This window comes from Hibiscus syriacus, unplaced genomic scaffold, assembly GCF_006381635.1.
Source record: "Hibiscus syriacus cultivar Baekdansim isolate YM2019G1 unplaced genomic scaffold, ASM638163v2 tig00110204_pilon, whole genome shotgun sequence".
Classification (NCBI taxonomy): Eukaryota; Viridiplantae; Streptophyta; class Magnoliopsida; order Malvales; family Malvaceae; genus Hibiscus; species Hibiscus syriacus.
The window spans coordinates 798,388-824,761 of NW_024062626.1; the positions used below are offsets into that span (position 1 = coordinate 798,388).

The 26,374-nt window shown below is 34.9% G+C and overlaps 3 protein-coding genes across 3 annotated transcripts; 1 reads left to right on the forward strand and 2 right to left on the reverse strand.

Moving 5' to 3' along the window:
- Positions 1–967: 967 nt before the first annotated feature.
- Positions 968–13,438, forward strand: LOC120219122 (pullulanase 1, chloroplastic). Its single transcript, XM_039215983.1, has 28 exons — positions 968–1,289; positions 1,679–1,814; positions 1,938–1,990; positions 2,184–2,292; positions 2,787–2,923; positions 3,038–3,237; positions 3,399–3,548; positions 4,035–4,095; positions 4,808–4,928; positions 5,528–5,618; positions 5,705–5,798; positions 5,940–6,035; positions 6,119–6,259; positions 6,457–6,507; positions 6,915–6,985; positions 7,606–7,698; positions 8,331–8,421; positions 8,907–8,978; positions 9,704–9,760; positions 10,488–10,556; positions 11,346–11,402; positions 11,513–11,587; positions 11,882–11,970; positions 12,186–12,263; positions 12,382–12,520; positions 12,833–12,942; positions 13,032–13,131; positions 13,218–13,438. Exons 1-28 carry the CDS (start codon positions 1,062–1,064, stop codon positions 13,326–13,328), a joined length of 2,880 nt encoding a protein of 959 aa, XP_039071914.1. The 5' UTR covers positions 968–1,061; the 3' UTR covers positions 13,329–13,438.
- Positions 13,439–13,929: 491 nt separating this feature from the next.
- Positions 13,930–16,473, reverse strand: LOC120219123 (rust resistance kinase Lr10-like). Its single transcript, XM_039215984.1, has 3 exons — positions 15,722–16,473; positions 15,261–15,287; positions 13,930–15,161 (listed from the first exon to the last, which is right to left on the reverse strand). Exons 1-3 carry the CDS (start codon positions 16,422–16,424, stop codon positions 14,068–14,070), a joined length of 1,824 nt encoding a protein of 607 aa, XP_039071915.1. The 5' UTR covers positions 16,425–16,473; the 3' UTR covers positions 13,930–14,067.
- Positions 16,474–17,485: 1,012 nt separating this feature from the next.
- LOC120219124 (glucomannan 4-beta-mannosyltransferase 9-like) lies at positions 17,486–19,588 on the reverse strand. The gene is made up of 7 exons (XM_039215985.1): positions 19,313–19,588; positions 19,109–19,207; positions 18,768–19,020; positions 18,565–18,675; positions 18,222–18,472; positions 17,747–18,141; positions 17,486–17,670 (listed from the first exon to the last, which is right to left on the reverse strand). The coding sequence occupies exons 1-7, from the start codon at positions 19,586–19,588 to the stop codon at positions 17,511–17,513; spliced, it is 1,545 nt and encodes a 514-aa protein (XP_039071916.1). The 3' UTR covers positions 17,486–17,510.
- Positions 19,589–26,374: the final 6,786 nt, after the last annotated feature.

Here is a 26,374-nt window from a genome sequence, read left to right on the forward strand (position 1 = left end):
CAGCTATCGACTTCAGTAAGGGAGTTCTTCCGGTGCTGTTTGCAGAGTACGGTACATGTGATTAGGGGGCATGTAATTGTATTTTGTTTTATATATAAGTTTGAAAATCTGTTTTATTTCGAATATTGATAACTTTTATTTTGTACTCATAAATGATTTTATGAGTTTACAAATTTTAAGAATTTTTTTTAAATTTTCCGCTATTTTTACAGTAGGTCGCTCCGGTGGCCCTAATGTGACACTCCAGATCGGATCGGGTTATCCGCATTGGTCTGAGGGGTAACATAAATATAATTAAATTTGAAGTTACTTGTATACATTATACATAATATATGGTTTTTAATATTTTAAGTTTTTTTTAACAATTTATAATTTTATTGTTTATGAGATACTGCTATACTTTTCAATTTTAAGTAGTGTTTTTAGTAATTTAATTTTTACTTTTTAATATTTTTATATTTAATTTGTTGAATCTTTGAATATTTTTATATTCCAATTTTAAATAATTTTTATTTTTTAAATAAACAAGTCATTGAACTTTAAAAAATCTAATTTGGTCCTTGAAACCGATCAAAAAATTTAATTTAACATATTTATTATGTCATTAGCCATCGAGAATCACCACGTTAATATCGTAACGGTCAATATTTGATTCTGTTGGTCAAAAGGTCAATTTTTTTTTTATCAATTTTAGGTCTACAACGAGTAAAAAAATTAAAATTATATATATATATATATATATATATATATATATATTGAAAAAATATTAGAGCTTCAGATGCTATTAAGTCAATTTTGAACTATTATTACTTTAACATTGATTTAGGCCCGTTCAGACAGATCTCATATCCAGAAGTATAACAAATTTCATTAAAATTAAAGATCCAGATATTTAATTTTTATCTAAATTTAGTTAGTTTGAAATTCATAAATTTAATCCCAGACATTGCCTATAAGGCGTAACTGTTAAAAAAAATATCAGCTTTCAATCTCATTTTCTCTGAGCATTCATCAATCAATCATCATTCAATTTAGACATTTAGCTTAAGAAGATAAGCCAAATGGCTGATGCACTTCGTGTTCCTTTTTCAGTTCTCCAATCATCACCATCGCCATCGCCACTCTTCAAGCCACGTCTTTGTCCTCTAACTCCTTTACGACGTCGTCTCCATCTCAAACCAAGCCCTCTTCTCCTTCCTCTCTTCTCTTCTTCTTTCCCTTCCTTTCCCAGACAACCCCTTCATTGCTCTTCCTCTTCCATGCCCCTTCAACTCTCCTCTTTGTCTCAGGTTCTTCTTCCATTTCATCTTTTTTTATGTCTTTGTGTTTTCTATATATCTTCAGCTGGCATTTTCATTTTTAAGTTCGATTTTCTGTTCTTTGGATACCCTTTTCCTTGGGCAGATATTATGTACATGTTTTGATGATAGTTTGAGTGTTTTTTTTATCACGTTTAGTGAAATGGGTTCCTTTAAGAATTAAATTTAGTCAAAAAAAAAAAGTCAGTTATTGATTCATTTTAATTTGGAGGATGAAAATAAAGGTGTGATTTGTTAATAATGTATGTTTAGAAAAGCACTACGAAAACATGTGGTTGCTAGAAAACTTGAAAATTTTAAAATGAAATGTATGCTATTTATTGAAGTAATTATTTGCTTGAAATGGTGATCAATTGCAGGACAGTTTGTTGTTTTCGAGGGCATATTGGGTTACAAAAACTGTAATCGCCTGGAATGTTGATGTTGGAGAAGGTTCTTGCTACTTGTATGCAAGTAAAGTTGCTGCTTTGTCTGTTACAGATAATGGAATTCAAGGTCTGGGTTGTGCTGAAAAAAATACCTTTCATTGATGATGATCTTATTTTTCTATAAACATCTTGATTTTGCTGTCAGTCAAAAGACCCATTTCTGTCTTTGATATTATCTTTGTCATCCTAGGCCATGATTTGGAAATTAAGCTTGAGGAGGACAGCAGTGGGTTACCTCCAAATGTAACTCATTTCTTCTTTCCCATTTTCTGTATAATGAAATATTGGAGTTCTATCGCTACTAGTGCTGCTTGTAGATGGTCTGTTTCAGTGGTTTGGCTACAAATTGTTCTTATTCACTATGATGTAGTCATGTAGTGAAGACTTAATAAGTTTTCAGTGATTTTGAAATAAATATCATCCTTGATCTTGTCAGGTAATTGAGAAGTTTCCTCATATTCGAGATTATAGAGCTTTTAAATTGCCTCCCACTCTGGATGCCAAAAATCTCGTTAAATGCCAATTAGCGGTTACTGAATTCAACTGTAAGCATATTGACTGTGTATTGTTATTTTCTTTTCCTTTCGATTCTCTTCTATTTATGTGTTAATAATTTGCAAAGGTAATACAATGATCTCATTTTAGGATAATACGTTTTGAAGTATCCTTAGTTTTTTCTTTGCCATTTTCTAATGAAATACCTCTTGCTAACAATCCGTTCTTGCCAATTCAGTTCTAAATTTGTTTATTCGAGCCTATAAATTTAACTTTCTAGGCTTTTAATGCTTTGACCAATCTACAGACATTCTAATTTGGGGGGTGAGAGGGGAGGTCTTTCTGAAATAGCTCTTATATTTTATAAATTCTATGGTTGCATGATTATTAACTTGTGTGATGAAGTCACTTTCACCTATTGTGTAAGCACATTTCTTATCAAATTTTCTCTCTGAATGAAAGTAGTGCTTCTAAAATCTTTTGGCCAGTTAATGTTTGTAGTTTGGTGCCTATAACTTACATCTCTTTTCCTTCTTCTATACAGCACGTGGAAAATGCAGTAATGTGACTGGTTTGCAATTACCTGGTATCCTGGATGAATTGTTCTCATATGATGGTCCTCTTGGTGCTCTTTATTCGGCAGAAGCAGTGTCTCTATACCTCTGGGCTCCCACTGCTCAAGTACTATACTACGGAAAATTGAAGAAATATTGTTTATGATCTTTAGAATCATTCTCATTTACATAACTAATAACATGCATAATTTCTCTTTTTGCTTATTTTGAATGAAACTAGGCAGTTGATGCTCACATCTATAAGGATCCAGTGGTTGGGAGTCCCCTGGAAATTATCCCACTGGAGGAAACTAATGGTGTTTGGAGTACTAAAGGACCAAAAAGTTGGGAAGGCTGTTACTATGTATATGAAGTATCAGTTTATCATCCTAGCACGTTGCATATTGAAAAATGTTATGCAAATGATCCTCATGCAAGAGGGTATGATGGTTCTCTTAATTAGCCAACAATTTTCTGGAATAATTTTGGTGATTCATGTTTATAGTTATAAGGTGTGCTCCAACCTGGATATTGTTTTATTGTTTGAAGCAAACATTGTGTTCATTTCATGTAATGCTTCTTTTGTTTCATTGTTGAAGCAGGCTTTCAGCTGATGGAAGGCGAACTTTGTTTGTTGATCTTGATGCTGATGATATAAAACCTGAAGGATGGAATGAATTGGCAGACATGAAGCGTGATATACCTTCCTTCTCCGACATAAGTTTATATGAATTACACATACGGGATTTCAGGTAGACACAGACTTTACTGTTTGTACAACTTAATCTAGTTCACATTGTGCATAATTTTAATTGGCTAGCATGTAGTATCCGTAAGATCCTCTCTTGGGGGGTGTTCAAATAGTTTGTAGAATTATTCAATAAGGGAGAGTCTCTTCACTCACCAGCCCCTGAACTTAAAATGTGAAGCCTGCCCTATCTACAGCTCTCTTGGAGTTGTGGCTCAAGTTATTACTTTTATATATCTTTTATTATGTGGTTCAATTGAAGAGGACTTGACTGGGGACTTGGATTGGGGAGGTAGAGAGAAGGAGAATTTGAACCCTAGTCTGCTCATCTACTCCCTTTTAAGGGCCATCATAATAATGCAAAAAGTTTGTACTGCTTAAAATGCTCAAACATTTTATATTTAAGTGGTAAATTAGGTTATGTCATTCTTTTTCTCGTTTTCTTTCGGCCTTTGTACAGTGTTCAACAAAGTGTCTGTTGCTATTGCAGTGCCAATGATGAAACTGTTTCTCGTGACTTTCGTGGTGGTTATATGGCTTTCGCTTTGCAGGTAGTTGTGTTCTTGTGATCCTTATTTGCTAAGGAAATTGTTCTCCAATGAATGCAAAGAGTTCTCTGACACTCTATACTATATATCTAAAATGTTTATAGTTCCTGTTGCAACTCAAAAAATGCCGAGTCCAGAATTAGTGTTGTTATCTTTAGTTGAATCATTGGTTGATTTGAAAAAGGAAAGCATTTTCCATTCTAACATGACTTCCCGTACAAATGCATCTGTGCCATAGAGAACTAGAAGTACTACTTTTCTACTCCCTCTGTCCCAGTATCAATTCTTGTTTGACTTTTGAACGACATTTTGGAAATTTTTTGATTTTGTGCCTGTAGTGAAAATATCAGAACCATATTTGTTTCTAATTTTTTAAAGTTGAAAAATAGAAAGGAAATGTAAAATTTAATAAAGTTTGAGTCTGAGGGTTACAAACAATAACATTTTGTACAGGGAATAGTATTCATAAAATTTCATGGTTTATAAGCAATCCATTATTTTGTTACACTAGATAATGTTTTATCTAGAATTCCACACCGCACTTGTGTGATCCATTTCTGTAGTTACTTGTTGGAGCATAGATTGCAAAATACAATAAAACTTGGGGCCTGTGCGTAAAAGTTTCATGTGTACCTAAGAAAATGCTTTATCTTTTCTTTGGATTAAAGATTATATGATTATTTTTTACTTAGCATTTAGTTCATGCAATTTGAAGGACTCAGCAGGCATTCTTCATTTGAAAAAATTATCGGAAGCTGGTATTACTCATGTTCATTTGCTGCCGACCTTCCAATTTGCTGCCGTCGATGATGAGAGGAAGAATTGGAAGTATGTGGGTAAGAGAGTTTCCAAGTTTAATGCCTTGTGATGTTGTATGTAAAGCAACAAGCAACAAGCAACAATTACCCCTGTTTGCCGTTCTTTTCCCTTGACCCCATTGTTCTTCCCCTTGTTTGTCCAAAAGGAGGCTTTTGTGCATCAATGATGAATCATATTATTTTTTTATCATGATCTAGTTAATTTTAATGGTTAGATTTTAACACTTATTTATTTGTTTAAAGAAAAGAACTCTTTGGTCTATTCTCCATCTGTATTTGTTGATTTGGCCTTCTCCTTTTTTTATCTTACCATGCATAATCATGACTTTAGAAAAGAACAAAAAATGTAGGGGTTTATCAATTATCATTATGATATTCTGGACATACATACATATGACTTTAACACCACTCTATGTCCAAAATATGATGACATTATATAACAATTAAATATGACTTGTCTAATGTAACATTACTTTTCTAAAGATTCCTTTTGTTAAGTTGGTTGCTAATATTTCTATTTGATTGTTGAATACACACACACACAAACACATGTGCTTCGCTTTTTCTTTCCTAAGTGTTGTTGGTGACTTATTTGTTCAACATCAACTCTGTTGTAGATTCTATGATTCTGGAGAAGCTACCACCAGATTCAGCAGAACAGCAAGCGCAAATTACTGCAATCAAGGATGATGATGCGTATAACTGGGGGTGGGCATGTGAATAAAATTTGGATAAAAATTGTTATATTTTATATCTTATGTATGCTTTAATGCTTCATATATTTCCTTATGAAGCTACAATCCTGTTCTCTGGGGTGTCCCTAAGGGAAGCTATGCAAGCAACCCAAATGGTCCATGCCGTATAATTGAGTTTAGAAAGATGATTCAGGTTCGAATGTTTTCTTTTTCTCCTTGCCATGTTGGGGCCATTGAGGGTGTAAAGCTACCATGATGGAACCATCGATGTTTTTGCTCTTATTTAAAGAAATTCATCTTTAGCCACTCAAATGACTTCACTTTTTGATTGCAGGGACTCGCGCATATTGGCCTTCGCGTAGTGCTGGATGTTGTCTATAATCACTTGCATGCAAATGGTCCTTTTGATAAGGATTCTGTTCTTGATAAGGTCCTTTATTGATGTCAAAGGCGCTTATACTCTTTGGGTAGAATATTTGTTATCCTTTTGTTGTGACAGAAAGTTTCTTATAGATTGTACCAGGTTACTATCTGAGAAGAAACACAGATGGGTTTATTGAGAACAGTACATGTGTCAACAATACTGCTAGTGAGCATTATATGGTTGAGCGCCTTATTATTGATGATCTTTTGAGCTGGGCAATAAATTACAAGGTTATTTTTTTTATTATTTCTTGCCTTTATTGGGTAATTAGAATGTTTATTCCTCCTATATTTAGCAAACTTTGTGACATACTTTTCTATAGTTATGCTAATATCATATAATATGTTTTTATGTTAAATTAGATTTTATTTTTATGGATTATTACTGAATTTTATCCATCGTGGATGTTTGTTGACGGACTTGTCAGGTTGATGGGTTTCGTTTTGATTTGATGGGTCACATCATGAAACGTACGATGGTATGTAGCTTATATCGACTCTATGGATTTACCTATCAAAGATCTAGAGAGAAATAGAGAAGGCTTTCCATTCAAGTTTTAATTGCATGAAGGTGATACGCTGCATATACTCTTAACACATCCATGGATGGAGCTGCATTGTATATGTAGCTCCGTTGGATGTTGAAATGTTTATGTTCTGTATATTAAAAATTACAACAAAGTTTTTCATGTTAGTTGATGATATAAGCGCTAATTTGTAGTCAATGTACACTGGTTTCAAATAATGATCAATGGATGTGTGGATAAGTTTGTGAATGAGAAATAATGGTTGAGTTGAGGATTTTATACTTGACCTTTATTAGATTACTTTATTTCTCCTGTATTCAGCCAGCAACTCAGACAAAATTCATCTGATCTCTGCATAGGTGAAAGCAAAAGATGCGCTTTGTAGCCTAACAAAGGAAAGGGATGGGGTTGATGGTTCAAGAATTTACCTGTGAGTTTTCATGAAATGATTTTCTTCGGCGGTGACTCCTTTTACTGCTTGTGTTACTTTATTGGAAAGGCATTTTTGGCTAGATATTTAAAACGTTGGAGACCCTTTTTTAAAATGGATTGTACAGCTCAAAATTTCCACCCAACTTTAATGGTAACTGACAATACATCTTTTTGAGTTGCTTCTTTGTTCTTTTCTATTGATTTTTATCTTGTTTTCCCCGTCATCTTAGTCTTTTCTCTTTCCATAACATCATTTTTGTATTGTTTATAACCATCCCTGCACTCCTTATTTCTCAATTGCTGCCATCCTTAGTGGAGCAAAGAAGAATGCTAAGAAGAGAAACTAGGGATGGGGGAGAGAAAGAGTGAACCAAGGTGTTTCACAAAGAGAAAATTAAAAGAAAATTAATTTAAAGGATTGAAGGTTTGAATTGCAACATTTAGAATTGTGTTTTATTTCCTCACATGAGCACTTAAAATTTTTCCACTGGGAAGTGCTCAAAATCATAAGGATTTTCTATGTAGTTTCTCTATGAATCATGCAATTTAAAAAAATTGGAGTTTTTTTATCCAACAGCAATGCTTGGTCTATGTTTGCTGGAAATTTTCTTCTTACAGATATGGTGAAGGATGGGACTTTGGTGAAGTGGCAAAAAATGGGCGTGGGATTAATGCTTCTCAATTTAATATTGGCGGGACTGGAATAGGAAGGTACTTCTAACTGTCATAAGAGATTGATATATTCTATGTACAGTATGATGCACTGAGTTTTAAAGGAAATTTGTCTTGAAGGTATGTTATAAATTTTTTATTTCTTCTTGTAATAATATTGATGTTCATTATGGTAATGAAAAATTAATTTTGCATATAACAAATTAAGCACGTTTTAGATGTTGAGAAAGAAGATATAGTTTGTATTCATCAAAACATTGCAAGGTGAATAGCCATTATGTTTCAGTTTCCATACCATTGAACTTCTAATTTGGTCCAAATAAGTGCTATTGCTGACACATCTGTTACCTTCACAGCTGACACTTGCAATAGAAGAAGAGTCCACTATAACATATGGAATATCTGTAATATTTATTTTATTTCTTCTAAATATCAGTTCTATGGTTTTGGAATAAGTACCAAGGGCAAATTTAGAAGAAAATAAGGTCCTTTTTATGCTTCATCCTGAACTCCTGCTGTGTTCTTTTGCCGCCATTTCCCCACAAATGCTCATAACTTAAGTTTTTCTATCATTTATGTCAAATCCAGAAATATAATCATCTTTGCCATATGGACCTGAATTTGTTTTATTAAGCTTTGTTTGGTTTTTATGCATTGCCAACATCATTCAGTTTTAACGATCGGATTCGGGATGCAATGCTTGGTGGGTCTCCTTTTGGTCATCCTCTTCAGCAGGGATTCGTGACAGGCCTGTTGTTGGAGGTAATGAAAATTTTAGACCTGTAAAGAGGACTTAGACTTCTTTATTTTCTTGTTAACTTAGTGTACCCGCCTTCCTATTGGAAAATTAACTAATTTGAGAATTTATTTTTATTGCCAGTTGCACTACAAAATTAAGACATTGGGCCCCAAAACTGATCAGCTTTTGGTGGAAAGCTAAAAGGCCTCTATAAATCCAAAATAACTGATATGAGATATAACAAGGATCACCAGTTACATTCTTGGATTTTTCCATTATATGCTTCTAAAAGAAGTTATTTTTACATGCATATTCTGCAACAATTCATAATGATGGAAACTGTTATTATTAGCTTCTCACTTGCATTTTTTTTAATGGAAAATGATTTTATAAATATTAGGCTTTGCAGACTTTGCTTCAGTTTATTAGGCTTTGCTATATTGTAGTTGGAAAACTTGCTGATCTTTTTTTTGGCAAAATATATTACCTTGTTTTTATTCTTTTGCAGCCTAATGGTCATGATCATGGTACAAAGGATGATGAAAAAGCGATGCTTGCTTCAGCGAAAGACCACATCCAGGTTAATTGTCTTGTTCTGCACATTTGATAATGTTTAATCTATGGTTTAAACTAAATACCTTATTTACGGCATACTCTTTATAAACTGCCTTGGTGATGTTATTTCGGAGTCTTAGATTTTGTGGTAGACAATACCAATAATTTTAAATTGGTGGACTCTTTATGAAGATTTAACTGGTTAGCAGAATGAGTTGGGATTTTTAGTGTATTTTGAAGTATGTTCTATTACTTACATTTTTATGAACTTTTATAGCTAATGACCTGCTTAAATGCTAGTTTACCTTGCAGTGCATATATCCACTTGACTGTGGTTGGGACTGCTCTTCATTTTAAATGAAGTACACATGTCCAACACCTTTGTCCGATGCATATCTTGATATGGATATGAGGACATGGGAAAAACATTTTTAAAAAAATTGAACATACTCGTGTTGGACAGACACCCCAGTCTGATTAACATAGGTTCAGTTGTTTCCATCTGTAGATAAAGTTGGCAGATTCCCTTTACAATCAAATTAACATAGTTGCATAATTGTTTTTAATCATTTAGCTTCCTCTTATCATGTGTAGCTTGGAGTATTAAGATTTCTAACATTCAGTCATGTGTTTGTGTATAATGCAATTATATAGGTTCTGCATGCTTTTTCTATTGTGCTACAATATCCCTTCGCTGCAAACTGGATTATGTTTGCCTTACAGCTAATCAAATTAGTTTAATGTGGTTAGGTTGGTATGGCTGCAAATTTGAGGGATTTTGTGCTTACTGATTTTGAAGGAAAAGAGGTATATAGATTAATCTTGTTGGAATGATGCATTGTGAAAATTGCTTTTGGTGACTCACAAAGAATATTGCTCCAATTTTGTTTTCTTTTACTTATGATGGGATTTATTTTGCTGTGATTTTTCTGACCAAGCTGTTCCACATTTGTTGACACAGCTTAAATGATGCATTAGTAGAAACTTGTTAAGTTAGCTTTTCAGGTTAGAGGCATTAAATGCATTATATGTATATCCATGGCCATGCTTAAGCTATGTTATTTTGGCTTTGATTTTCTTGAAGTACCTATTTCCGATGCATTCTTGGACATGGGTATTAAGATATGACCCTCCAAGGACTCTTCAATTACATGGAAAAACTTGGAAAATCCTAAATATAACCACATCTGACACTCACAACCAGTCTAAGTAACGCAGTGTATAAGTATAAACTTGTTACTCAATCTACCTTCACAAGTATGCCATAGATACAAGTCCGACTACTGCAAGCAAGCTTTTTTATATTATACATTGCTTCATTCTCTGTACCACTTCATCTACCTTCACAAGTGTGCAATAGATTTGCTTTCGTGTTGGACATAATATTTCCATAAGCCAGACTTTTTGTGTGTTTATCATTTATTTTCCTTTGATTTTAATTTTCAAAAGCCTCTATCTTTTTTACCCCTTATCTATTAATGTTGTTTCCATGAGATGCTATTCTCCTGATTTGTAACTTGATGTTTTCTCTTAGAGGAAAGGATCTGAAGTTCTTTCTTTTGGTGGGACACCTGTTGGTTATGCTTTATGCCCCACAGAAACGGTACGTGTCTTACACTTTCTGGCAGCACTTGTACCTCGCTCAGATTCACGTACCTGTCTTTGGTTAGAACGTTTGCATTTTACTTTCTGATGTTAAATGTTCTTCAGCTGTGTACTGTTAGTCATTCTTAACTTAGAGCCCTCTGCTCCTTCCTTCTCTATGACAGTAAACTAATGTCCCCAAGGGACAAGAGAATTGGAAACTACAGTGGTTAGCAGATCCCTGCTTGCAAAGTGATCCTAAGAAAAGGAAACCCAAAAGGGGTTCTGGGTAAAGGTTCTTTGAATGGATTTGGCTTTTAGGAACATGCTGTAAAGTTTTAAGTGATCAAACATTGTTGTTCTATATATGCATGCCTCAGATCCATGGGTAGGATAGTTGACTGCAGAAAGAAACAATGTGAGGACCATCAATTGGATTATACATTAAATCTATAATTTGCTAGCTGAGGTTTCGTGCAGTATGGATATAACCTATTGTGAGATTTTCTACGGTTAAGGAGTGGAGGTACACTAGTTGATTGATGGGGGACTTGGGACCCGGATAGAGATCAAAAGTTTTCTGTTGATCAGATTCTTGTAATGGCCAACTTGATGATGGTTTTTTTTTCTAAAACTGGGATTTATTGTTTGGATAACGCCTTCTTGATTGTTTTTCCACTGTCTTTCAAATTTTAAATATCAGTTGTGAGCATTTCCTAATAATGTATCAGATAAAAGGTAAACGTTCTTTCATGAGAGTATAATGTTTTTGCAATCCATAAAGTTTATATCCGTAATCATTTTCCAGGTCAATTATGTTTCTGCTCATGACAATGAAACCCTCTTTGACATTATCAGTTTGAAGGTATGCTCATGATCATACTTTGTATAATGTTCTATCACATTTCTCCAAAAAAAAAAAGGAGATAATGTTTTATTTTACTACGATTGACTAATAACTTTGCCTTTTTGCAGACTCCAGTGGAAATATCGGTGGAAGATAGGTGTAGGATGAATCATTTTGCAACAAGTGTAATTGCATTGACGCAGGTTTCCCCCTTGCAAATGATCGAATTTCACATATCCACATTGATTAATGTTCATAATATATGGTGGGAGCTTAAGATAAGTTGTAACAAGAAATGTACCCCCAACTCGAGTCCTGTTCAAAATGATTCAAATTATTTTCCCAGTCGGACTGATATTGATGCACCTAACTGCCTTGCCTTTGAATAACTTATCGACGAACCAACTTGAGGGGGGAGTGTATTATAATTTGCTGCATTTGCTGACAATTTGATATCATGCTGTACATTTCTGTTCATTTTGTTCTTATATTTGTAGGGAATACCATTTTTCCATGCTGGGGACGAAATGCTTCGCTCAAAATCACTAGATCGTGATTCGTACAATTCTGGTGATTGGTTCAATAGGTCTGATTTATTATTCTAAAAGTTTTCCTTTTAACTTGTCTTATCATTTCAAAACTTGACTTTCATTCTGATAAAACTGTTATCCAAGGACTCCCAAGATGATATTCTGACAAAGTTGTTACTCGAAACACGCCCGTGATGATAAGTAGATATTTTAAAAGTGAATAGGAGATTTTCTCCCCTTAACTTCAACTTTTGCTCCTTATGATTTCCAGACTAGACTTCATGTACAATTCTAACAACTGGGGAGTTGGACTTCCTCCAAAAGAGAAAAATGAACATAGCTGGCCACTGTAAGCATCATCTTATTTTTACTTTTTGCTTTTAGGGGTCATTTTTTATGCTAAAATCTCTATATAGCTAGTAAATGCACAATTATTCTACTTTTGATTTTTGATTTTATTGTTCCAGAATACAGCCAAGACTGGCAAATCCATCCTTCAAGCCTCAAAGGAGCCACATTCTTGAAGCTGTAGAGAACTTTACAAATGTCTTACGTATTCGGTATTCTTCGCCTCTTTTCCGTCTAAGAACAGAAAATGCTATCCAGGTGAGTAAAGCCATTTACAAACTTGCCTTGTAGAAAACTGAGTTTGAGATTCTATGACATTTTTGTAGAACTGAATCAACAAATTCTATTTCGTTGTTAACTGTGCAAAAAAAAAAAAAAAAACTCAGAGTTTTATGTCAAAACTAAGTTACCTGCATCTTTGTTGATAAACAAACTGAACTTGTGCATGGGATCCTTGTCGTTTTCGATTTTCATGGCATTGATAAAGAGATGCACATTTGTGAGAAAGTTACACAGAAGAAACATATCGTTATCTACATCCTATTGAAATGACATGGCTTATGTTTCCAGGAACGTGTACGGTTCCACAACACTGGTCCATCATGGGTCCCTGGCATCATTGTGATTAGCATTGAAGATGGTAACGAAGGTGTCCCAGGGCTCTCCCAATTAGATCCCATGTGCGTATCAATTGTGTCTATACAAAACATATAATTATAATACCAATGATATTATCTATCATAGTTTCAAAATTCTTTCCTCTTTACAGCTTTTCGTACATTGTTGTGGTCTTCAATGCATGTCCAACGGAGGCATCATTTAGTAGCCCTACACTGCAAGGAAGGACTCTTCAACTTCATCCCATACAGGTACTCAAATTGCTATGTACTGAATGCTTCTACATTATATTTCTGCTTGGTAAATTTCAACCTGCTTTTTGTATGAACCGTGACAGGTGAAGTCAAGTGATGAAACAGTTAAGAAGTCATCGTACGATGCATCCTCGGGGTGTTTCACTGTGCCAGCGAGGACGACATCCGTGTTCGTTGAGTCTAGAAAAGCATGAGAAGTTTGCGGTCTTGAATGTGTCTGGACATGCATAATACTGAGGCAAAATTTGCATGGTAATGAGTTGCCATATTATATGCGTAATAATGAGTTGCTCAATTATATTACGAGGGTAATAAAGCAACTAGCTTAAGGATTTTTGGCGTCTTATGTAGATATTGGTGAGTAAATATGCATGGTAAAACCATCATATGACATGGAGAAAATGATATGAAATATAAATACATAAATTTTTTCAAATTCCATATACTATAAAACATTAATATGTATTATTTAAATATAGTTAAATATATAAACTTATTTCAATGATTATATATGTATAACTACAACAGTAAAAACATTAAATTAAATTTAAAAATATACAAATATTTTATCAAATACAATTTAAAGTGGGTATAATTTATTTGCAACCTTTTATCAATAAGTATTTACTTTCTTAATCCTTACTGTATAATTTGCCATCAGTCATTATACAACTGGGTTTTACAAGGAATATATTCATCCTTGGAATTACATGAATACATATTAGTATAATGTTATTCAAAAATGTCTGTCCAGCTCAGTTGGTAGAGCACAAGGCTCTTAACCTTGTGGTGGATGGATCGAGTCTCATGGAGGATATTTTATAATTCGGAGGTCTTCACGGAAGCTGCTCTCAATCTGGTGTTGGGGCCAGCCTACTATCATATCTCCCCCTTATCCCATTACATATGAAAAGAAGGGTTAGTTATTTTTTTTTATTCAGAAATGGTGGGTAGGTCTCTGTTAATGGGCATTTTAGGCTTCATTTCATCTTTGGAGGCAAAAGGATTTGGTGGAACTGTGAGAATCTCAGCCTCGCCCTCTATCATTTGAACCACTGATTTCATGGAAGGACGATCCACTGGATACCATTGGATGCACCATAGTCCCACAATCGTAAGCTTCTTCGCTATCTTGTCATTTTCTTCATCCTCTGTTCTTATTCCCAACTCTTCACCTTTGTCTAACCGATTGTAAACCCATTCCGGGAAGTAAACTTGGCTTACGTTCTCCACTTTCACGTCGATGTTCTTCCGTCCTCCCACCATCTCCAGCAGCAGCATCCCGAAGCTATAAACATCCGACTTGTACGAGACGTTCCCGAAGTTCCTTGACAGTACTTCAGGAGCAATGTACCCCATGGTTCCTCTTGCCGCTGTCATCGAAACGGCACTCTGCTCTTTTGAACACAGCTTGGCCAACCCGAAATCGGAGATTTTCGGGTTGAAGTTCTCATCCAGCAAGATGTTGTGAGGTTTGATGTCGAAATGGAGGATTCTTTGCTCACAACCTTGGTGTAAATACTCGATGCCTTTGGCGATACCTAAAGCAATCTCGTATGTCTTTTCCCAGCTGAACGAACGATTCTCGCCATTGTCTTCGAATATGAACTTCTCTAGTGACTCGTTCGGTAAGTACTCGTACACGAGGGCTCGGTTATATCCGTCGGCACAGAAGCCGACGAGACGAGTCACGTTGACATGGTGGATTCGACCCATCGAACCGACTTCGTTGATGAACTCTTCGCCGTTCCCTTTGAAATTGTTGAGAACCTTGACGGCAACGGAAACATCATTGGATAGTGTTCCTTTGAACACAGTTCCGTAACCACCTTGGCCCAGTTTTTCCTTGAATTGGAACGTGATCCTCTTGATATCAGCATATGAATACCTTGAGGGTTTAAGAGCCTTGTAGTCTTCTAAAAACTGTTCGATTTTACGTTGAGCATCCTTCTCTTTTTTACGTAGATGATACATCCAAAGTAATCCGGCAAGACTCGATACAAGAAAACAACCACCTATTGTTAAACCTGCAATGAAGTAACAGGGATCCATCCTTGTAAGAAATTAGAATTAATGTTTCATCCATATTTCATTAATTTTCTCATTACATGGAAAACTAAATGTACCTGAAATCATCAGCTTCACTTTTAGACCTGTACATGGCATTTAGAACTTTATCAGCACACTATGTTTATGATTAAAATTAGCAACCAAAGTAATTATGTAATTTACATAAATTGTTATGTAGAACTTAATATTTTCGGTTTCAACCTAAATGTTACTCAATTTACTATGAAGAGTTAGCCATTTGGTAAATTTTTCCTATTACAACCGATTAAATTTTTTTTAATATTATTATATTAATCGATTATATTTTAGACTCGTTGATTTTAAAGATAATATTTTATTAAGATATCTTTTAAAATTTAGTTCCCCGAAAGCTTTAATCGGAAAAAAAGAGTCAAAAGTCAATAAAAGCATGTATTGGGGGAATACTTTTCTCTCCAAAATGATAAGTATGAAGCAAGTACCACTGATTCAAATTTAACGGTAAGGTAAATTATAGGAAGAATGAAAATTGGGTTACCCATATGTTTGATGGGGATGTCAAAACATTCAAAGCCCCAGGCGTTGGTGTCATTTCGTCGACAACCTAGGCGGCGTGATTCGCAGTAACCGCACTCCGGTCGACTCCAATTGAAGTAAAATTTGTTACTCCTGTCCCTTAACAACCCTGTCGGAATTTCTCTCAGATCTATAGTCCTCCGGCAGTGTAATAAATCGGTGCTTGAATCGGAATATGTGTACTTCACGTAGAACCCAGGCTTAGTACTTAAGCAACGGATGATATTATAATCGCCAACGTCGGATTGGCCTCCATCCGGGCATTGGAACAAGGTACTGTTTCGCGGTGTTAGGTAATAATCGTTGTCGGAGCTGAGATTGAAAGAAGACGAAGATAACGTGAGATTTTGAAGCTGATTCTGAACGCAACCGTCTTCGGCATACACTTGAATCCTTTGATTCTTGTAATCTATGTGCCTCACCAACAACTTCACCGATTGGGGAAGCTCCAGCACCGTGTGGTTGTCGTTGTTGCACGTCAGATTGAACCCGGAATAGCCACAGCCGTCAGGTTGCCGGCCTTTCAATCGGAAGGGGAAACGGACGGAGGGACCGCCGCGCTTGCAGCTCGTTGGTTGACAACCATGTGTATATGGTGAGGCTGAATCAAGACCAACTGCTGCAACACTGGATATCAAGAAGAAGTGAAAGAGAATGATCACCATTTTTGCGTTATCTGAGCAATGGATCTACTTGGAGAAGTTCCGCGACAATTTAAAATTAAAAACAATTGAAATAGACTGAAAATATTAATTTTTTTAATATTGTAGGTCGGGTTCCTTAGATTTTTCCTTCTATTTGCTTGAATGGTCGCCTTTTTTTTTAATGTTGGGGCAGTGCCACAGAGGAGACCACGACTCAAGCTTCCAAGTCAACTCTTGTTATTTTGTTTTTGGCCTAACGATATTTTTTTCTTTCAAATTTTCGAGAAAAAATTATGTCTTTAAAATTTCATTTTTTAAATTTTCTTATTAAACTAAATTAATAGAAGAAAATCTCGGAACCTGTTCAGCTGGTCTCAATTTCTTTTATTGTTTCAATTTTTCTACTTTCTAATATTTTTTATTTTTAGTATTTATAATTTTTATACATTTTAATTTTACAAAAATAATATAGTTAATATTATCAATGAAAAATACATAAAATAATTTAATTTATAAATATGTTATTTTTATTAATTATTCAATAAAATTTAAAAGATAAAAAGAATAAAACTAAAATATATATATTTTAAAATATCATTATACCGTGTAGGAAAGTGCAAGCTCGGAAGGTAGAGGTGCTAACCGTGTAGGGACACTTGTTGATTACTTTGACGCTAAACCCCTTTAAAACGGCCGGTTGATTTTGGACTTTTATCTTTGGATTTTGAAGATTTTATATTATTTTTTATACTATATATAATAAAGTAAATTTCTTTATTTGTTTAATTTTAAATTATTAATTCAATCATTAGATGCATGAAAAAAAATGCCGTCTCTATTTTTGTTGAACTCATCAAATATATATATCCAAGAAAATAAACATTTAACAATATTATTAAGTAATTTCTTTAATTTGTGTTGAACATGTAAGTTGTACATGTACGAAACATAATACAATTCAAGTTTATTGTTGGAAACCACTTAGCTAGGCTTGTAAACAAAGAATGGGCACCCTCTGTAATATTCTAACAATTTTAAACAATAAAAGAAACTCAAAGAGTATCATATATTTGGAGAATCAGAGAGTTGGGAGATGTGGTGAAATCATTAAGTAGGGACAATGGATCCAACATAACCAGCAGCTGCCACAAAGAAAGCAATGGATTGCAGGAACAGGAATATGAAGTACCCATTCTTCCCCAAGGCCAAATCATAGCACCCACACAAGAATAGGTACGCCCCAACTCCAAGCTCCAGTAAATGGACTCTGTTCATTCATATCCAGCCACATATTAATCACTCGCACCCACACTTGAACAAAAACCAAAAGTCTGAACCATTACCTGTCTCCGATACGAATACGAGCCTTCCTCGGAGCCTTGCCGTCTGATTTTGGCTTGAGGGCGTCTCCCAATTTCTCAGTAACAACCCATTCATTCACTCTTCCAGCCTCCAGCAGACCGATGAATGTTGCCTTTGTCCTATGTAATGACATCACATTCTCGAACAGAATCCAGAATAATACTAGATGCAATGATCTTGGAGTTCCCACGGCATTGAGAAGAGTGATAATGGAAGGAATATAGACAGCGCCCCACTTCGGAACTTCGACTTCCGGAACAAACACAGTTGCCGGCAAGACAACGCAGTAGAACACAAATGTCACCATGTGTGCCACTATCTTTCGGACAAAGAAGAAACTGTAGATCACATATAGCTTCTTCCACAGTGAAACTCTCTGCAATGATATGCACCATTCCATTCAGTAATATGTACATATTATGTTGCCATGTACAAGATTTTTATGTACATATATACCTTATTTCTCATGATCTCTGTTACCATTTTCTTGAAGAGGTTTGCAGGGCCACATGACCATCTGTGCTGTTGAAATCGGTAGGCTTTGAAAGTACTCGGCAATTCATTTTTCACCTTGAGGTCGCCGACATAAACGAATTTCCAGCCTTTGAGACTAGCTCGGACAGCCAAATCCATGTCTTCAACTGTTGTTCTGTCTTTCCATCCTCCAGCTTCATTGATTGCTGAAATTCTCCACACACCAGCTGTCCCTACCACCGTATAAACCGTATGATATTTATTACAGGACATAAAAGGTGTCTATAGATGCCGTATGAGGTTCATGTGAAAGTTGCGGGATTACCATTGAAACCAAAGAAAGCATAGGTGGAAGATCCCACTTCTTGCTCCACTATGAAATGGTAATCCAATGACATCTCTTGCATCCTTGTCATTAGGCATTCATCCGAGTTCACTGCAACACACACACACAAATATGCTTCAAGCCATGACTAGATCAAAAGAAGCATAACCACTTAACCAGAGGGAGGTTTTAGTGAAGGTTACCGAATTTCCAACGAGCTTGAACTAGCCCAAGGTCAGGGTTGTTAACCAGAAATGGGATGGATCGGTTTAGGAAGTCTGGCTCGGGCTGGAAATCGGCATCGAAAATGGCCACGTAATCACATTGTTTAACATAGTTATGTTTCATCCCTTCTTTTAGAGCACCTGCTTTGTATCCATTCCTGTTGTCCCTTATCTCATACTTTACATTCACGCCTTTGCTCGCCCATCTTTGGCATTCGAGTTGCACCAGAGCCTGCAACACGATACATTAGAATATATTCACCACTGCAACTCAAAAATCTACGTAAAAAGTACACCATTAGATGGTTTAATGAGATCACCTTAATGGCAGGATCAGTTGAATCATCAAGCACTTGAATTATGATCCGATCAGCGGGCCATGAAAGCCCACATGCAGCTCCGATCGACAACTGATACACCTATATATCCAACATAACACTAAACATAAGCAAATTTCAATACATACATGCATACATATATATATATATAAATCAAGCAAAGTATATTATAAACGGATAACGGACCTCTTTTTCATTATACATTGGGATTTGAACTAAAACCATGGGATAACCCGAATTGCCAAGCTCAACATCGTCCTTCATCGGCTCCCATTTATACATTTTCTCAGGCTTTCTCCAAAGCAACTTGACAAAAGCTATCACAATTCCCATATAAACCCTTTCAATAAAAAGCATTAAAGACATTGCCAAACACACAACCACCATGACTTTCAACACTGGAACCATCAATGGCGCCCTCGTTTGCTCCCAGATCAACCCAAACTGACCTGTAATCTCCATCACGATGTATATTTTCTTCAGCTCTACTGGAGTACCGATCAGACAGATGAGGAGGCTGTCTGAGAAACTAGGGTTAATATATGAGGTTTGGTTTAGCTTGGCCTTTGCGAAAAGAACACGAATCTTTGGTTTGGTTTTGGGGTGTGAGTGATTATTTGGTTTTTGCTTGTGAGTTACGAATAGGCAATGTTGTAGAAACAGCAAGCTGGAAACTTTGTGTCAGTAAGTAGATCAAAAGCACTCCATTGCAGCTGCACACCCAGTTTCTAATCTTCCTATACAATTCTCTCTCTCTCTTGTTTAAAGAAGGGAGACAGTAATTAAGAGCTTGGTGCTGGAAGAACAAGGCCAATGTATATAAATATTATAAAGAATAATTGGTCAAAAGGAAAGTGACTGAGGATCTTAAACAAGCAAAGTAAGTGCAAATCCTGCAGCTTTTTATTTACAACTTCATTTTTAGATATAAATTTAATGCCAACTTCCACATTTAGGTTAATTTAGCTAACCCAAGAGAGTTTAGACATCACTTTCGATCATTTTAGTGTGCGTTTGGTTCACGGAATGTAATATTATCAGGGAATAGGATTACTAAGATTGTTATATTTTGTGTTTGGTTGGTTTAGCAAGAATGTAATATTACCGTGTTTGGTTAAAGGAATAAAATATTATTAGAATGTATATTTGACCATATTTTATTTTTTTAACAAGTTGGAAAATATTTATATATATATTTTAAAAAAATTAAATTCATAAAATTTATATATATATTTTTTACAAAATTGAAAATATAAAAAGGTTTAATGAAAGGGTAAAATTTTATTTTAACCCCTGAACTTCATATAAAATTTTAATTATAATTTTTTTTTGTAAATCTAAAATATTTTAAGGATAAATTTGTATTTTAACCTTCGTATAATTTTTATTATTCAATGACAGAAGAATGATATTTTTGAAAAAAAAATAAGGGCATTTTAGTCTAAAACACCGGTAATCCAACAATACCTAAGGAAATGGAGGTAATGACATTCCCGGTAATATACCTAAAAAAATCTACTATTGGTAATAAAATATTACCGGGAATGAGATTCCCGGCCAACCAAACATGGGAATGTGGATTCTATTCCCATGAGAATCTCACATTCCTTGATCCAAACATCCCTTAATGAGGAAAGAATAATTTATTAAGTTCTCAGTTGCATGAAAAATAATTAATTAGTAAAAAAAATAATTAAGCGTGGAGAGAAAATTTGAAGTTCAGATTCATGGTGCTGTTGATTTTTTGGCACGATTATGTTTCATTAGTTTGCTAAGTATGTTTTCTCTTTATTATTCTTAAATGATTGTTAAACCAATCATCATTTGTAAATTAACCAAGTAAAGTACATGGCAGTGGGCAAATTAAGTATCTTTTGCCTCGTTCAATTTATATTAACTTTGAGACGTCGGGGAAATGATTGTTGGGATTGGTATTAGTGTTTATATTTAATATGATAATTTGAATATATTCACACGTCTTAAGTAATATAATCTCGATAAATAATTTTCTTAAAATAAAAAATAACTTTATTTTCAATGAGATTACAACATTTGTTTTACTAATGTTAAACATATAAATGCATTATCGATGTATCAAATAGCTAACTTTTTTGAAAAATAAATAAAAGCTCAACATTTGTTTTCTACCGCACAGGAAGAGAATTGAGATCAAACATTAAAAATGATTAATTGTCAATCATATATGATTTAAAGATAATTAAGTATATATGTATTATATATTATATTTAAATTAATTATTGAGAGGATTTTGTTAATAATGTTAATTGAGAATGGTGTATTTATTTGTGTTGAATAAAAAGAATGAAAGGGGAATTGTAGCTACATGGAAAGTGCTTATAATATTGTTTTATATGGTAAGATTGGTTGAATGGGCACTTCATGTGGGGCGAAAGAAGTGGTCATAACTCATAATGACCAATCATACCTCCTTCCTAATGGGCGGGACAGATGTGTCAATCCCTTGGAATTGCCTCACTGTTTCGGAGTGTTAGACTGTTATATTTAGAGACACGTGTGTGTATACTAGTGGCTGAGGTGTTAGAGTCAATTAGTTTGTTAAGCAGCTAAGCTAGATTGTTAGATTCTTTTAAGTTGCAGTTATGAGGAATGTGAGTTGCACCGGTGCATATAAGCGTGTGTAATTTAATGAAGTAAACACCTCGCTTGTTCAATACTGTTTTTACAATCTTTCCCAATATGGTATCTTTCGCAGAAGATCTTGGGATTTCTTGTTAAACCTCCGCTGTTGATGCTCGTTCTCACCTGGAAATGGAGTTGTAACACCCTCAACCCGTACCCGAATACGAGTCCGAGATTTCACATTATCTTTTTAAAACACCTTTATTACAAAATAACGACATTTGGACTTATATTAAGAAAATACGATAATATACATATATTAATACACATTTACCAAAATACTCAGAGCATACATAACTTAATCCTGTAGATACATGCCAACATCCATTTACATAACAAAATGACCTACTGATTAAGTTGCTTCTGATCTGATAGTGCAGGAGTAATGCTGTCAGCTGCTTATCCTGTCTCTTCTATTTCTCGGATCCTACGCGTGAAACACTCACACGCTAAGTCATCGACTTAGTGAGGCAATTTAATAATAATAATAATAATAATAATAGCAAAGAACTGTAATGAAAATGTCATAATGATATGAAATGAAATGAAATCGTGTACTTAATCAATGTAGTTATATCACCATGATCCTTATCCGTAAGCATATTACATTAACATTCATGAATTTGTATTAATAAGTTATTGGCCCATGCTAACATACAGAGAACCTAAGGTATGTGAGTATTGTGAGGTTGTGCACTATGTTGTCACCACAGCTCGTATAAATTGCACCGAAGTGCCGCGTAGAAATTTGTCCCGAAGGACCGCGTAGAATTTGTCTCGAATGACCACATATAAACTCCTTAAGAATCATATACATATACCAAGGATCAATTATGTGTCTCAAAAGACCTCACAAATGTTCCAAAGAATATATATATCCCGAAGGACCACGTAGACCCTCTACCATTGGCATGCCAACTATACCTACAGTTCTCATCTACAGAACATGGGCTTTTACAATTCACATAATTTATATCGCATAGACATATCATTTACATACCTTTATCACATAAACATTTCATTTTTCATACCTTTATCATATAATTCATATAATATGTATTCATGTCAAGTATCATAATATGAAATGTGATCATGTATCAAATATTGAATCTAGACGTATCACAAGTCTAGAACAAAATATAATACTATATTCATGCTATGCATATGCACTCACCTATATTTCCTTGCTTTTTCCTCGATCGACTTTACTTGTCGATTGTTTCAGAACTCGTTTAGGCTCGATATCTACATAGTAATTCATTGATACTTATCAGTATACTAATTAGTATATTCTAAACTATCCTTTCTTAGGCTAAAAGAAAAGCCATTTTCATCTCTAAATAAGGGTATGCATCGATGCACTATACAGTGCATCGATGTACTCCTTAATGTGTGCATAGATGCACTACCTGTGCATCGGTACACAAATATCATTCGATGTTTGTATTTAAGGGGGGTGCATCGATGCACTACCTGTGCATCGATTAGGGCTGTAAATGAGACGAGACAGATCGCGAGCTACTCGAGATTGACTCGATCAAAGCTCGATAAATACTCGGATCGAATGGACTCGACTCGAGCTCGAGCTCGACTCGAGTTCTTAACGAGCCGAAACGAGCTACTCGATATTCGACTCGAAAAGCTTGTGAGCAACTCAAAAATATAATATATTAAGATTTTATTTTTTTAGAAATAAATTATTAATAATATTAATATTTATGTATTGATTTTTTTATTAAAAAAATACAGTAAGATTTTTTGTATTTAAGGTTCATGTTCGAGTTTGAGTTTGAGGCTTCAATCGAGTTAAGTTTAATAATTTTTTTTGCATTTCGAGCCTTTTCGAGCTGCTCACAAGCTTCAGTTTAGGATTCCGAGTTCGAGTCGAGCTTGAAAATTTTAACCTCGCGAGTTTTCGAGTCGAGTCGAGCTCAGCAATACTCGAGCTTGACTCGGCTCGTTTACACCCCTAGCATCGATACACGGATAGCATTCAATGTTTTCTTTTAAATTAATGCATTGATGCACTTCATGTGCATCGATACACCTAGCACAAATTTTCGGGATTTATCATTGATGCATCGGTGCACAATGAATGTGCATCAACGCACATTGCTTAGAAATGCCATTTTAGCACGAAATTCTCTTCTTAGTCTACTTAACACTTTATATTTCCCTTCTTTTTATATACCTAACTTGCATACTCTTACTTAAACTCATTGTTATCCATTCCATACTTCTAAAACTTAGAAATCCAATTCTCCATATAGAATTTAAGAATCTAACCCAAATTCCAACATGTTCTAATTTGAATTCTAACACCTCCTACTTCTTAGTTAGTTTTATGACAAGTCAAAACTCACTTTTAATTCTTATTATGAGCTCTAATCCAATATTTCACTTTTCTACCTCATTTCTTTGATTCTTCATATTCTCCTTATCTTATGGTTTTCAGATAATCTAAGCTTTCCTTAAGCTTAGTTATTAACTAAGGATCAATAAACAACCTTAAATTCATTAAGAATTTGATCACAAGAAAACTCACCTTTAGCTTGGCTTCACGGTAGAGAAGAAGAATGAAAAAGAAAGAAATATCCAGAACCTTGTTTCTCTCATTAGCTTTTCACGTGGATTTAAATATCCTCAACTATCATTTAATTATTTTTCCTTATCAAAAGACTCATTTGCCCCTTTAGTTCCCCTTGCTTTGCTAATTGATCATACACAAAATATTTCAATCAATTTCTTCAACTTTCAATTTATCTACTTTGATCATTAACTTTTAAAATTTCACAATTTAATCACTAACCCGGTATGGGGGATGTTACAAATCTCCTTCCCTTAAGAAAATTCGTCCCCAAATTTTTATTGTACGAACAGATGGGGATATTGAAGTCGCATATCTTCTTCACGTTCCCACGTGGCTTCTTCTACCTTGTGATTTCTCCAAAGAACCTTGACCAACGGAACCGTCTTATTCCTTAACTGTTTGACTTCAAAAGCCAATATTCTCACTGGTTCTTCTTCATATGTCAGATCTGATTGGACTTCTACTTGTTCTGGTGCAACGATGTGAGAGGGATCAGACCTATATCTTCGTAACATGGACACATGGAAGACGTTATGGATCTTCTCTATTTCTGGTGGCAAGGATAACTGATATGCCACGGGTCCTATCCTCTTAACAACTTTAAATGGCCCAATGAATCTAGGACTTAACTTTCCTTTCCGACCAAAACGTAATACTTTCTTTCAGGGAGATACTTTAAGGAAAACTTTATCTCCAACCTCGAACTCAATCTCTTTTCTTTTTAGATCAGAATAGGACTTTTTTCGATCAGAGGCCACTTTAAGGTTATGATGAATTTCTCAAACTTTCTTTTCTACATCCTGAATTAAATCCGGACCAAGAACATTTTGATCTTTAAGTTCATACCAATTTAATTGAGTACGACATTTCCTTCCATATAATGCCTCATACGGGGCCATCTTTATACTGGACTGATAACTATTGTTATAAGCGAACTCTGCCAATGGTAAATACTTTTCCCATGATCCTTTGAATTCCATTACGCATGCTCTCAACATATCTTCCAAGATCTGAATAGTTCTCTCTGATTGCCCATCAGTCTGAGGATGAAAAGCCGTTCTAAAGTTTAAATGAGTTCCCTACGCTCCATGCAAGGATTTCCATAATCTCGAAGTGAATCGAGGGTCTCGATCAGAGACTATGGAAACAGACACTCCATGCAATCTAATAATTTCTCTAATATACAGTTCCGTGTACTTTTCCATAGAGAAATCTGTTCTAACCGGAAGGAAATGCGCTGACTTAGTCAATTGATCAATAATTACCCAGATTGATTCTCTTTTGTTCGGAGTCAAGGGTAGCCCCGAAACAAAATCAATCGTCACATTTTCCCATTTTCATTGAGGAATGTAAAGCGGTTGCAATAATCCTAACGGAACTTGATGCTCAGCTTTGACTTGTTGACATATCAAACACTTAGACACAAATTCGGTGATGCTTCGTTTCATCCCTGCCCACCAAAATCGATCCTTCAAATCCATATACATCTTGGTTCCACCTGGGTGCATCGTTAATGGACTGCAATGAGCCTCTGCTAATATTTCTTTCTTCAAATCTTCATTGTCGGGTATTACAATTCTTCCTTTATAATACAAATTTCCATCTGACTTAACCTCAAAGTCTTTAATCTCTTTGCTCTTTACTTATTCAATTCTTTTCAAACACATTTCATCTTTAATTTGAAATTCTCCTATTTGTTCCAACCATGCTGGTTTAAGTTTTAACTCTGCACATAGACCACCATCTCCAGTTAAAGATAATCTTGCATACATAGCTCGTAAGGCTGCAAACGTCTTTTTACTCAAAGCATTTGCTACCACGTTAGCCTTTCCAGGATGATAGTCAATTATCACGTCATAATCTTTTAAGAACTCTACCCATCTACATTGCCTCAAATTCAGCTCTTTTTGAGTCATCAGATACTTCAAACTCTTATGATCCGTATATACCTAACAACGCTCTCCATAAAGATAATGACGCCAAATCTTGAGAGCGAA

Coding starts and splice junctions, on each gene's coding strand:
- LOC120219124 (XM_039215985.1), bottom strand. CDS start 19,588: ATGGAGATTACAGGTCAGTTTGGGTTGATCTGGGAGCAAACGAGGGCG. Junction 19,208..19,312: donor CAATGTATAATGAAAAAGAG/GTCCGTTATCCG, acceptor TTGGATATATAG/GTGTATCAGTTGTCGATCGG. Junction 19,021..19,108: donor CAACTGATCCTGCCATTAAG/GTGATCTCATTA, acceptor ATCGTGTTGCAG/GCTCTGGTGCAACTCGAATG.
- LOC120219122 (XM_039215983.1), top strand. CDS start 1,062: ATGGCTGATGCACTTCGTGTTCCTTTTTCAGTTCTCCAATCATCACCA. Junction 6,986..7,605: donor GATGGTTCAAGAATTTACCT/GTGAGTTTTCAT, acceptor TTCTTCTTACAG/ATATGGTGAAGGATGGGACT. Junction 12,264..12,381: donor AATGAACATAGCTGGCCACT/GTAAGCATCATC, acceptor TTATTGTTCCAG/AATACAGCCAAGACTGGCAA.
- LOC120219123 (XM_039215984.1), bottom strand. CDS start 16,424: ATGGTGATCATTCTCTTTCACTTCTTCTTGATATCCAGTGTTGCAGCA. Junction 15,288..15,721: donor CATCCCCATCAAACATATGG/GTAACCCAATTT, acceptor TGCCATGTACAG/GTCTAAAAGTGAAGCTGATG. Junction 15,162..15,260: donor AGTGAAGCTGATGATTTCAG/GTACATTTAGTT, acceptor ACTTCATTGCAG/GTTTAACAATAGGTGGTTGT.